Source organism: Ostrinia furnacalis, unplaced genomic scaffold, assembly GCF_004193835.3.
Source record: "Ostrinia furnacalis isolate ACB-3 unplaced genomic scaffold, ASM419383v2 OfSCF7348, whole genome shotgun sequence".
Lineage (NCBI taxonomy): Eukaryota > Metazoa > Arthropoda > Insecta > Lepidoptera > Crambidae > Ostrinia > Ostrinia furnacalis.
This window is the reverse complement of record NW_021137587.1, coordinates 597,163-609,989: the sequence shown is the minus strand read 5'-3', so window position 1 is coordinate 609,989 and position 12,827 is coordinate 597,163. Positions and strand designations below refer to the sequence as shown.

The window sequence follows — 12,827 nt, the reverse complement described above, 5'->3', positions numbered from 1 at the left end:
AATCGTGATAACGTGTAAAACAATATCAATTGTCTATGTTATTAACTACTGTTCCTTTTCGTTTCCTAATTTGTTAAGAATGTATCGTATAATATTTTGCCATAGTTTTTTTATAGGCTTGAAATTTATTGAAATCCAATTTAGTAACCCTGTGGTACAAATTATCGAACCGGTTGGCTAAATTGGACCGAAGCTCTGAACTCGTACTTTGTTGATTTGTGCTAAATATACAACAATCATGTTAATTAATACTTATGAAATAGTAAGTTGAATAATGTATCTTTTATCATATACCATGGACATTAACAAAAACAAACGAAAACTATGTGTAAAATGGGATTGAAAAAAACTGGTCCAAATTAGCGGACTCTCCCTTATTTGTCTCTTGTTTGGTCGAATCCACCCTTAGTTGATTGTGAACGGGGGAGCAAAGCAGAAGTTCGCGAAGCCTGCGAATTATGTAGTAGTCGATAGTTGACAGTTGTTCCGAACAGCTTGTTTAGTTTAGTCTTTTTACTTTTATAATATAAGTAATTGTGATCTAATTAAATATACTTGCGCATGCGACGCCCGTCACTTACGCGACACTCGGCCGAGGCGCGGTGCCAATATTGTCTACGAGCATTTTGGAATGGATGGACAGTGTATTCCAGACGCATTGTTTATATGCGACGGGCCAAATGCGTACCGTCAGAGCACGCATATTAGGCATAGTAGTTCCCTTCTCAGCAAATTTACAAAGAGACGGCGTAAATATCAAGATTTATCATTCCTTGGCCCCGATCTTATTTATCATTAAATTCGTCATATTACGAGTATAAACTCTTGGGAACTTTATTGCGCTTTATTTCTGTACTAAACGCTGTAACATTATTAATGAGATTTCACAATAATGTATCGTATAATTACGAGTAAATGCTTTGTATATGAAAGCTGTCATTGGCATAAAGAAGTGGCCATTTAGGCGCCAACTATGAGGCGGGGCGACACATTTCGACGCGCGTGCGCCGAGTGCCGTACTCTACTATCTGGCAAGCATCACACTGTCACTTTTTATCAGACGCCACTATGATCTATCGGTCGACAATGTTTATTATCACTTGTTTTGTTGTTGACAGCCTAAAATATAAGATGGTGTTTTTGCAACTTTTAGAGCGTCTTGAACATGGAAATAGATTATGTAGAGTCAACAATTTACGTAAATTGTTAGGAAATAAGAGATGAAAGTACTTCACTTTCATTTCTTATTTCGCTTTTGTCTTGTAAGTCTTGTACAATTTGTCGTTAAAAGATGTAGGTCCTTCTAGGTCCTATTATCATCATCATCTCAGCCATAGGACGTCCACTGCTGAACATTGGCCTCCCCTAATGCTTTCCATGTTGCCCGGTTGGTAGCGGCCTGTGTCAAAGGTCCAATATCCTTGAAACTCAGAAACATTCGTTTGTAGACCACTTATTGAATGAGCCTGTATTTGCAGACGATGGTGGACACACGACGACTCATGCATCTACATGCTGTTCGACTACGTGTGCGGTGGAGAGCTGTTCTCCTACCTCAGGAACGCGGGCCGGTTCAGCAACAGTATTGGTACGTACACATCGCCCGTAAATCCAGTAAGGAGAATCCTCATTATCCGAAGTAAAGCTGTGGTCTGCTATCGCATAAACACGTTTCTTTCTTTCTTTCTAACGTTGTAACTAACAATAGTAGATCGGTTTTGTGAATTGAAGAAAAACTATATTCTGATCTTGTTCTTTTATCCACAACGAGGAAGCTCTTTGTCCAGATCTCACTTGATGGAAACTGATGATCAGGCTGTACATTTTTTAGATCATAATCTCACAATATAGAACTTAAATTGGTATCCCGATCCCTTAACTACAGATCTCTAATTCAAACCAAATTAGGGAGAGTGGTTGTTTCATAATAAAAAATGTGCAGCGTTAACCTGATTCGCGTTCTAAAATGGAACTTAACATGACAGAGCTTGGAATGAAATTAAGTTTTAATGTATAAATTGGAAAGACTGGATAACATTAACTATTAAGAAATCTTAACAATGAAAAGTAAAGGAGAAAGTAAGACGAAACTTGCCTACGCACATTATTTTCTGGCCTTCAGCCAGAACTTTGGGCGTAAGCTGCTTTGTCATTTGACGTGATGTGTAAACTAATCTTCCATGTCACAACCTTGGCAGCCCTTTTAATATATCTTCGTACACTTACAATAAATTGATATAGTGTGTATAACAATGAAATTAAAGTTTAAAATTGTATATGGCCGTGTATTTATTAACAGATGGCAGTTCCGATGGCTATAATCTTCAGATACATTCACTAATAGACACTGGAGTATTTCTGAATATCAATAAGACGCATACATTACTGTAACAACGTGTTCGTAATGAGCTGTTTCAATTTATCTAGAGTCGAGTCTGTGTTTTTGAACATAGAAAGCTATTAGCAAAATTGAAATTGGATTGGTACTTAAAGTATTGGAATAGAAACTGCAGGAACCTTTTGTCATTATTGAGAAATATCTTGAGTGGCTGCATTCTCAAGCAAATAGCATAATATGATAAACTTGTGGGTCAGTGCCAATTTGATCTAAATTATTATGCATGTATATTTAAGTTACGGAAAATTGTTGATTACGTAATATTACTATAATATGATGACAACCGACTCCGAATGACTTCGGAAAGCGCCGACCTTGCACCCGTCACGCCGGTTGTCGGACTCGCTTTGATGTCTTGCAACTGACTCTACCTACACAATGTTCGTACGCCTTATAAACAAACACTGAATCCGTATTCCTTGGTGCCATGATTATTGCTTTGATGACATGATAATGAAACCCGGTACGATCATAAAAATAATATATATTATTATTTATTGAACGATGTAAATAAATAAATTGTAGTGGGGTAAATAAATAAGTGCTGGAATGGTGCCAGCGCGTCGCGTTCGAGCGCGGTTTAGCAATCACCTACGTTGTCCACTACTTCACTGATTTTTATCGTTCTTGGAGTTAGCTACATTAGAAAACATCGCAACACATGAGCTAGTGCTAGTACTAGATAACTTTTTAAGAATAGAGGTATGTGAAGGACGGGTTATTTTTGGAGACATTTCAGCACTGAGTTCAGAATAAGATGAAATACACTTGGTTTAAAATAAACCAGTTAGTGATAGCGCTAGACAAATATATTGTTAATTATATAAATACGAAAAAATGCTATGTTAAACGCATTTATTTTGGTGTTTTATAATTCTATTTAGTATTTTGCTAGATTCGCGCTGAAATTGGCACAGTTTTCAGTCAGATTTTGTCTGACCTGACTAGACGTAGTAGTATGTCTCTCAAGATAAGCGGTCTGGGGAACAGTGTAATTTGGACTTGGCTCGGGCTTTGCTCTTCCTCTTCAAGTTTAATTGGAGTATTTCAGCTGTGTCGTTTAAGCGAAAATAGGTTGAAACAGTAATTAGTAAATGAAAGCACACTTCCTACTTTGCCCGAAATAAGTTTTACGTAGTACGAGCAGGATTAACGACTGTTGTAAAAATTTTCAATTGCCTACAAAACCGAGTTTTATGGCTTACCTACTTCAAATTACGTATTAATAACAAAAGTTGTAAACGACAGATTGTTTTGTAGTTTTAAGAAAACATTTTAAGATGAGAAAGAAATACGATTTTGTAAGAGTAATAAAACTTACTACTTATAAGAATAGGATATGAAAGTATCCAATGAAAGATCTTTATTTGATTCATCATATATCATTACAATCTTAAAACGAAATGTAGCTAAATATGTTTTAGATTTGTGCGCTTATTATATCGCATTATGTATTATATTATTAAGTATCTGTAATGTTCTCTGAAAAAGGACTCAACGCATTCATTCACATTTCCAGTCTTTTGGTGCGCTTAATCTCCTCGCGTCTTATTTAAAAATAGCTGTTGACGCGAGCGCAGAAACAAATTTTGCAGGTTAAATAATGTTCTACAAACGTCTTGACGGTTTTTATTAGTTCCTCAAGGGTGTCGGGTTGGAGTCGGGCTAAAGCTGCGCGTGCGACGTCTGCGATCACTCGCCGCAGACACCATGACGCCGGCCGATCCGCTGCGCATTGTCTACATCTAATTATAAAGTTTTGTCTCGTATTGAGTAAAGCTGTGAAGTAAACACAATAAAATAAGTACCTAAAATGAAATGAACATGTTCCGATCACATATTTCGGCATAATTGTAACGAAATCTTGAAAGATCTTTGATAAATCAAAAGTGCTTACTGATAAACGCGTTTTTAGGTGTTTGATAAAAACTTGTTATTAGTTTAAAACTGTGAAAGTTTCCTGTATATTTTGATAGACTTTTGTGCTTATTTATATTAACTTTGGGGCCGTCCATAAATTACGTCATCGATTTTTTCAGATTTTAGACCCCCCCCCCCCTACAATCATACTAGCGAAACTATAAATAAATAAATAAGAATGACGTCAATTTCGAAACACCCCCCCCCCCTATCTATCATTTACCGTCATCCGCAGACCAACCCCCCCCCCCTAATTTAGAATGACGTAATATATGGACGGCCCCTTTCGCTAAAATGGTTTCTTTGTGAATAATAATTTTTAATAACTTTTTTTTCTTAAATTTATAGCGCTCTATGTAGCTTTTGTCTAGTTCGGAAAGATGAAGGCGTTTGCCTCATTACTGATGTCATTCCGCGCTAGTTCCGCGTGACGCAAATTCGCCCACAGTCCTTTAGTTAACTCATTTGTTGTTTCTATATAAAATACGTTCGACTCGTCTTGTCATTGACCTCTAGCTGTGATTTGCTCTTATTTTTAATGAGCATCTTAAAAAGGAAAACTGACTGACTGGCGTATATCTACTACCAACGCACAGCCCAAACCGCTGGGTCTAGAGACTTCAAAGACACGTGGGTTCCTTATGAGTCTAATGGTGCACTAAGTAAGGATTTTCAAACTTGACCATTTATGGGGAAGAAAGTGATAGAATATTTTATTGGAACCTTCACAGGAGCACACCTATCTTATACTTAATATTATAAATGCCAAAGTAACTCTGTCTGTCTATGTCGCTTTCACGCCTAAACCTAAAACTGAACCGATTTTAATTAAATTTGGCATAGAGATAGTTTGAGTCCCGGTTTTTGAAACAGGGATGCGCGCGATAAAGTTTTTCTGTCACCGAAGCCGCGGGCGAAAAGCTAAGTAAAGTACCTATAAATGAAAAACACGTATTTCAGGTTTTTTCAGATATCATCCCCTAAAAGAGGGTCACAGTCTGTAAATCAATATGGGTTTTGTATGGTTTATTAAAATACGAGTGACGCTCCGTTCAGCTAAACTCTAGGCATTCGCAACGACTGTTACGGCTCAAAATAAACATGATTCCATTATTTTTCAATTTCCGGCGAAGATTTTATTTTGCTTGGGTATTACAAATAGGGATGTTGCGGATCCACTTTTTTCCACATCCGCGGATGCGGATGCGGATGCGGATCTGTACAAAAAACTTAAGTTTTGGCTTAGTAGAGAAAGAAACACAGCCTTATTTATCATTTTTTATTTAATAATAAAGAAGAGAATGAATTACTTTTAGTAATTATTATATAAAATAATAATTAAATTTGAAAAACTGTATTAAACTACACTTTTAGCTAAATTTTAGTTCATATGACAAATCTAAGATTTTGGATTCAAAATTCAGTTTTACGCAACTCGTAGGAACGGCCCTTATTAAAGAAATTACAAGTTTTTAAATAGCTACCTATATAATTACCCAAAACTACTATAATATCATAAGGATAAATCAGCGATGTCAGACAATAATAAACGCCCGACTTAACAAAAAAAATATTGCATAAAATATAACTTACCGGCATCATTTTTTATTTTCTGTAGCTTTTCGTTATTTGCTTTTTCAAACAAAGCAAACTCCTTAGCGTGCATTGATTTCAAATGATTTATTAATGACGATGTTGTTCGGCCCTTTCGCGAATATGTTTTGTTACATATTTTACATTGCGATTTCTCCCGGTCGTTGTCCACAGGTTTGAAATACGTCCAAATTTCACTTTGCGTAGGTGGTGGCATAGTTCACTTATCCAAATAGTAAATAAAACTTTACTTAAGGTACGTAATACGAATGAAGGTATTACGTATTACGTTAAACAATACAGTTAGTTCAGTTCTTAACAAAAACCACAATAAAATCAAACGTATGCTTCAGTTCTTGTCACTTGTCACAACTACTCACTAGTAATTACAACAAAAGAATAGCAAGACGCGCCACCGTCACCGATTCACTGAGGTCCAAAAACAAAAATCATTGCTTTCCTATTGGTCAATCAACACATTCGGTTGACGCGCGCCACTCGCCGGGACTGCCCCTTTCTTTCTTGTCGCGACCTGCTACAAATCCGCATCCGCATCAGATCCTCGTCGATTTATGCGGATGCGGATGCGGATGCGAATGTCAAAATCAATGCGAATGTTCCGCATATGCGGATGCGGATGCGAATATTCGCAACATCCCTAATTACAAAGAGCATAGGCACACATACTCGTAACTACACTCGGATTTATTCTATGAGTTAATTAGTTACATTCGTTCGTTCCTTTCAGCCAAATGACGTTCACTGCTGGACAAAGGCCTCCCCCGAGGATTTCCATAAAGGCTGGTCCTGGGCTGACAGCATCCAGGCTCTTCCCTGACCTACTAAGTTAATCGAACAAAACAAATAATTTTATTTCTTTAATATGTTACAAATATAACCAAGATATAAGGGACACCTAGGTAGGTGTCCTCATTCCCATGTTTTACTAAATACCGTTTATTCAACATGCTTCGGTCATTTGCATCCATTTGCATAAAAACTAATTCGAAATTAATATTTCGTGCCAAAAATAGTTAAAATAAAATTATTCGGACAGATTGACCTACATTCATGCATAGATATTTTGCCTTTATTAATAAATACAGATTTAACATTTCTCTGGTTAAAATGATATTTTTTTGCATTACAAATAATCAAATTCAACATTAAAGAGAAAGTACGAATTTTAATTTGTATATAAAAACATTTAGTATGAAAGTATCATTTGCATTTTGGTAGGTCATTTTAGTCGCCATATCATTTTAATTTTAATGGTTAAAGAATTAATTTGTATGTTAATATTATTGAAAGATTATAAATGGATAGCGGTTGATATTTATGATGTGTAGAAATTATAAGTAGGAATATACTGCCTTTGTTTACCTGTTGTCACAGAAATCCATTTATTAACTACTGTTTATTTTAAGACTAGCTTTCCGCCCGCGGCCTTGTCCGCGTGGAATTTTGTCTGTCACAGAAAAACTTTATCGAGCGCGTCCCTGTTTCAAAAACCGGGATAAAAACTATCCTATGTCCTTTCCCGGGACTCAAACTATCTCTATGCCAAATTTCATCAAAGTCGGTTCAGTGGTTTAGGCGTGAAAGCAAGACACAGACAGAGTTACTGACCATAGGGCCAGTGGCCTAAAATTGAACATACTTAATTAAGTATACCATTTTACTTTCCAAAGGTAGGAAAGATAACCACGATAAAATGATTTGCCATATTGGGCAAATACACCATACTCAATAGAAAAAGAGCCTTTGTTTACTCATCGAATAAAATTACAGGTAATTTCTACGCGGCAGAAATAGTATCGGCGCTAGAGTACCTCCACGCCCGGAATATCGTGTACCGAGACCTGAAGCCGGAAAACCTACTCCTAGCCAAGGACGGGCACCTGAAGATCACGGACTTCGGCTTCGCCAAGAAGCTCACGGACAGAACCTGGACGTTATGCGGGACGCCCGAGTACCTGGCGCCAGAAATCATCCAAAGCAAAGGACACAACAAGGCGGTGGACTGGTGGGCTCTAGGTCAGTCCATTATTTATTTACTTAACCAACCAACAAGGTTATCATTTATTAACTAAAAAGTAAAAACAACAATAATAAAATGATGACAATTTTATTGATAAGAAGACGTGAATCATTCGTGTATCACGCGCGTGATGCGGTGTATTTGGTTGTTGCTATAAACAAAATCTACTAAAAACATTGTTAACACAGATTGATATTGTGCTGTGTACTATCCTTAAATAAATAAATAAATAAACGGTATTCGCTTTGTTACAATAAAATATCAGTTTTAACCAATTTGTGTTTATAGTTTAAAGTATGCAAATTCAATTTTATTCCGCTTTAACTGTGCCCGCGACTTCGTTCGCGTGAAATTGGTTTGAATTCTCTTACCCGTTTTTGCAACATTCTTCATTGATGCTCCGCTCCTATTGTGTGTAGCATGCGGCATGCGTGATGTTAATATAGTTTAGAGACACGCTATTTCATAAATTCATGTCCTGTAGAGCTGCTGGCCATAGCACACAGCAAAGAAATTCATGTTGCCATAGAGCAAGCGTTGGCATTGGGATAGCTTAATAAGGTACCACGAGAAAATGTTTCCATTATTTTATAGCGCCAGGATGTCTCTACTTTTTCACGAAAAAACACATTATAATATCCACTTTAATGATTACGAACAATGAAGCTTGAAGTCGTTTGTCCATATGTATAGGTAAAAAACAAACACCCAAAGAAATTACACGTGCGCAGCCGGGACAGTTCGCTATAGTTATACTCGTAGGTAGTACTGATATTAAAGACTTATTATAACTTCATTAATAATCCTACATTGTTTACAGTTGCATTTATTTACATCTTTAGACTGCATATATTTCATATTTCGTAATACAACATCACCACAAGGCAAAACAGTGCCAAGCTGTACAGGCGGCTAGGTAATTTATCTAATGAAAGTTCGGGCGTCCTTATAATTATTCGTTTTGGCCATGGCTTGGTAGTTTACTTGGCAATATACAGTCGATATTATAATCTTGCGATTCATTAGATGCATCTGTGGCAGTCAACACGAAGCATTAATTACCCGTTAAAAATAAACCAACAAATAAAATTAATATTAAGTCGGGTATGGTGTCATGCATATTACACATTAATTATTTTGTTTTGATGCGTACCTATTCTATTTAGAATAATAGATTGAGAAATCGAAGACATATTAATGACTGAGAAAATGTTAATTCGAATTTATTGTGATATGTTTCACTAGCGCATATCTTAAACCACAAAGCTAAGATATTGATGTTATGAAGTCAGTTAATAAATCGTGTTAATTTTATAGGTTGTCAGATTGCTTCTCAAGAGCTTGTCACTTGATTTATAAACGGGGTGGATTATCTAAACTTGTGAATATGATGAATTTTGCAGTTGACTCTATAATGTCGTGTTTCAGGAGTGCTCATCTACGAAATGTTGGTCGGGTATCCGCCATTCTACGACGACAACCCTTTTGGTATATACGAGAAGATCCTCAACGGCAGAGTGGAATGGCCGCGTCACTTGGATCCCGTTGCTAAGGACATCATCAAGAAACTTTTGGTTCAAGACAGGACGAAACGATTAGGAAATATGAAGGTAATTATTCAATTAGACAATTCAATCATCCCTGTATTGCAGCATATGATCTATGTATGCTGTGTGATAGTTCATATTATGAAGAGATGTGATTTATTTATTTATTTATTTATTATTCATTATTGAGCAATTACATATTTGATCCAAATAGCGTCCTAAATCCTTTTTAGGTTTGTCTATGATGCCGTGGTAGATGGTACTTACCATATTTTTTGAGTTGTTTTACGATTTTGAATCTAATCAAAGTGGTACAAGTACTATAATAAAAGTATACAATGATAAAGCAATATTGTCGCGTTCGCGCATAAGTCAGTTTTTGTCATGAGATTCGGTCCTGATTAATCTCTCTTCTAAAACAGAACTTACGAGTCGATGCTAGCTTCGCGACAAGGACATTCGCGTTATTGAAGCTCGTAGGCGCATGCTCGCTCCCACACGCCTATCTACAAGGCTTGCTTTAGTAGCGTGATTCACGAGCCCATGATTCATTAAAATGTAGGCTTACTTATAAGATCATACATTCTGAAATGATGTTTCCACATTTGACGTTGTAAAATATTCGTCATCATCTTATAAGGTCGCCGACTAATTTGAATACGTTTCTATAACGGTTCTATTTATGAAAGTTGTGCGTGTTGTTTGGTTTGAAATTTTATTTCGGGCTGAGTTAAAACTAGGCATTGTTTATTGTTGAACGTTAGCCTCGGCCTCCGGAGACAGCGGTGGAGTTGGCCGCTTCAGAAATAATCAGCCTTGCGCTTGACCCGCCTCTGAACAAACGTAAATCCAAATCTTTGGTTCTCAACGACTTTAGCCTACTGCCGATTTTAGAGCGGGATGCACTTGATGTTTTATCTTTTTTATGAGGTTATCGTATTAATATTAAATTAACTGTCCATATTTTGTTCATATTTAACTAATTTTGATTTACTTTTACTAGTCTGCCTGAATATAAATTGACATACATTCACAAATAAAGCAATGTTGCATCTGTGTATTTACCTAAAGTCAACCATTCGTTTAATGGAAATCCTGAATACATTAAAAAGTTAAGAGGAAATCCTAGATAGAAAAAAAAACGATTATAAAATTTAGCTCAGAGCATATAGTTAAATAATTTACTGACAAACGATTACAATCACAGGCGATATTTTCAGCAACATACGCCATCACTCTTGTTTGATTGACCAGTTTAATTTTACGAGATTATGCACAAAAAACGTTTATTTAGCTCTTGAAGTTGGCTGCCCTCCAGCTACGTCCCTGTAACTCCTAAATATCGCTCGACATCGCATCGTACGCCGCTCTACTAAAAATCTAAACATTTTGTAGCTCACATTCCGTGGGCGTATTGACATGGATATTAATTATAGTATTATTCATAACGTTTTTCTTTGATATCATTTTCATAGGAAAATCGGGAGTTTAAAATTAGTATCATGTGCTTTAAAATAGACCCAACACATTCTATAGGAATTATGCATTGACCTAGTAACACTTAGGTTTAATCTAAACTTGTTCTGTCTGTAGGTACCTTATAATTATTATATCAATGAATAAAGTCGCTGTGCTGAACCAGTTCTACTTACATAATTAACATTTCCTCTCGACCAGCTATTTTGATTATTGCGATATTTATTTGAATCGCCTTATGTGCTACGTTAACTTGTGAACGATGTTACTCCCTCAACTTACTTTTAATTCAAGTTAAATTTTTTGTAAGTCTTCTTTTTAACCGACTTCAAAAATATATGTAGGTAAGTACTAGTTTGTTCGAAAATATTAATCATGGTATGTCCCATTTTATAAGAACGTAATTATTTTTATTTCTTTAGTTCACTTAATATAACATCAATACCGATGTCGGATTTTTGTGAAAATTAATTTTATTAACTTAAATTCAATTTGCGTTCTAGTTTTATCTCACCTGGGTAAGTGATGATTGGGTTATACCTAATAGCCTATAGGCTGTGCGTGAATTATAAAATATTATCGATGTTTTAGACGACATATGTATGGGCTTATCGCGCAAAATCGTGGCGCGCATCCCAGCCCTACAGGTCTAAGATTTTTTCAATAATAGCACACTTTCTCATAGCAGGTTCTATGATGTGATGGATTTTAACTACTTTTGTAACAACAATCCTATGCTATGGCACAAAGTGTTCCGGGCTATTTTCTACAAATAGAAATAAGTGGGTATAGACAGTCTTTTGGCACACCAAACGCTCAATTAAGATGTAGTACAGATTATTTAAGGTCAATTAGCAGTCATTAATATACCTTGTAGCTAACCTTTCGAATTACTTTCATCGGGTTGCCGACCTTTTATTGTAATTAAAATAAATCTCCAGTAGACGATGCTAGTTTGTTAGGTACAATGAAAAATACCAGATTGCACATTTTATAAACACAAACGACTATTAATTTTTAAGTTAAAGGTACAAGAAAAAAGAAGCACAATAAATTGAGTTTCTAAAACATCGTATTACACTAAAACTTTTGAATTGATAAACTCTATTCATGTACTAGTAAGAACCGTGGTAAAGCGACGTTAGATTTAAATGTTAATGCGCACAAGCATTAATGGATGTCTTCGATCATCCCTTTAGGGGATAATCATTGGACTTGGACAGTCTAAAAAGATGTGACTGGCAACATGATCTATTTTTACCCTGGAGTTTCTAGTAGTCAGTGTATTTTCTCCTACTGTGCGCGTCCGTACTGCGTTTAGAAAGTCATCAGTCAGGTGTCCGCGCGGCGAGATCAAACGGCCATGCGCTGACTTATCGCGACGCAAACACATTATACAGCGTGCTCCAACCCATACACCACATCATATGAGATAACCAATATTATTATTGTACCTAACCATATATCTATAACTAAAAATAAGCTAAAGCAAAACAACAGCTGAATCTAAATCATCCTGAATTAGAAAACAAGTTGCGGTTGGTTAAACAAAAATTTCTAGCGTTAAGAGTCGCATCTCAAACAAAATTTTAAATAAACTTTAAAACATACTCACTCTTAACAACGTCCAAAATGGTTTCTGGTAAAATTGCAGGTTTAGGCTTGTTAACTTTTTGAAATACTAGAGAAAAACCAAGTATTTAAGTATATTAACATTGCAGATACTGGAGACAAGGATAATGTAAATTCAGTGCAAGCTCGACCAACCTGTATAATAAATAATGCGTCGCATAGAAAACTAGGTTTCCGAGGAGCCAGGTGACTTGCGTTACTGCGGTCAGCGCGAGCATGC

General features: G+C 36.1%; 1 protein-coding gene across 1 annotated transcript in view; it reads left to right on the top strand.

Moving 5' to 3' along the window:
- The window catches only part of Pka-C3 (Protein kinase, cAMP-dependent, catalytic subunit 3), a 38,501-nt gene that overhangs the window by 23,625 nt on the left and 2,049 nt on the right, over positions 1–12,827 (top strand). The window contains exons 3-5 of the mRNA XM_028320093.1: positions 1,479–1,588; positions 7,703–7,948; positions 9,381–9,562. Coding sequence (XP_028175894.1) covers positions 1,479–1,588; positions 7,703–7,948; positions 9,381–9,562 — 538 coding nt within the window. The remainder of the gene's footprint in view (positions 1–1,478; positions 1,589–7,702; positions 7,949–9,380; positions 9,563–12,827) is intronic.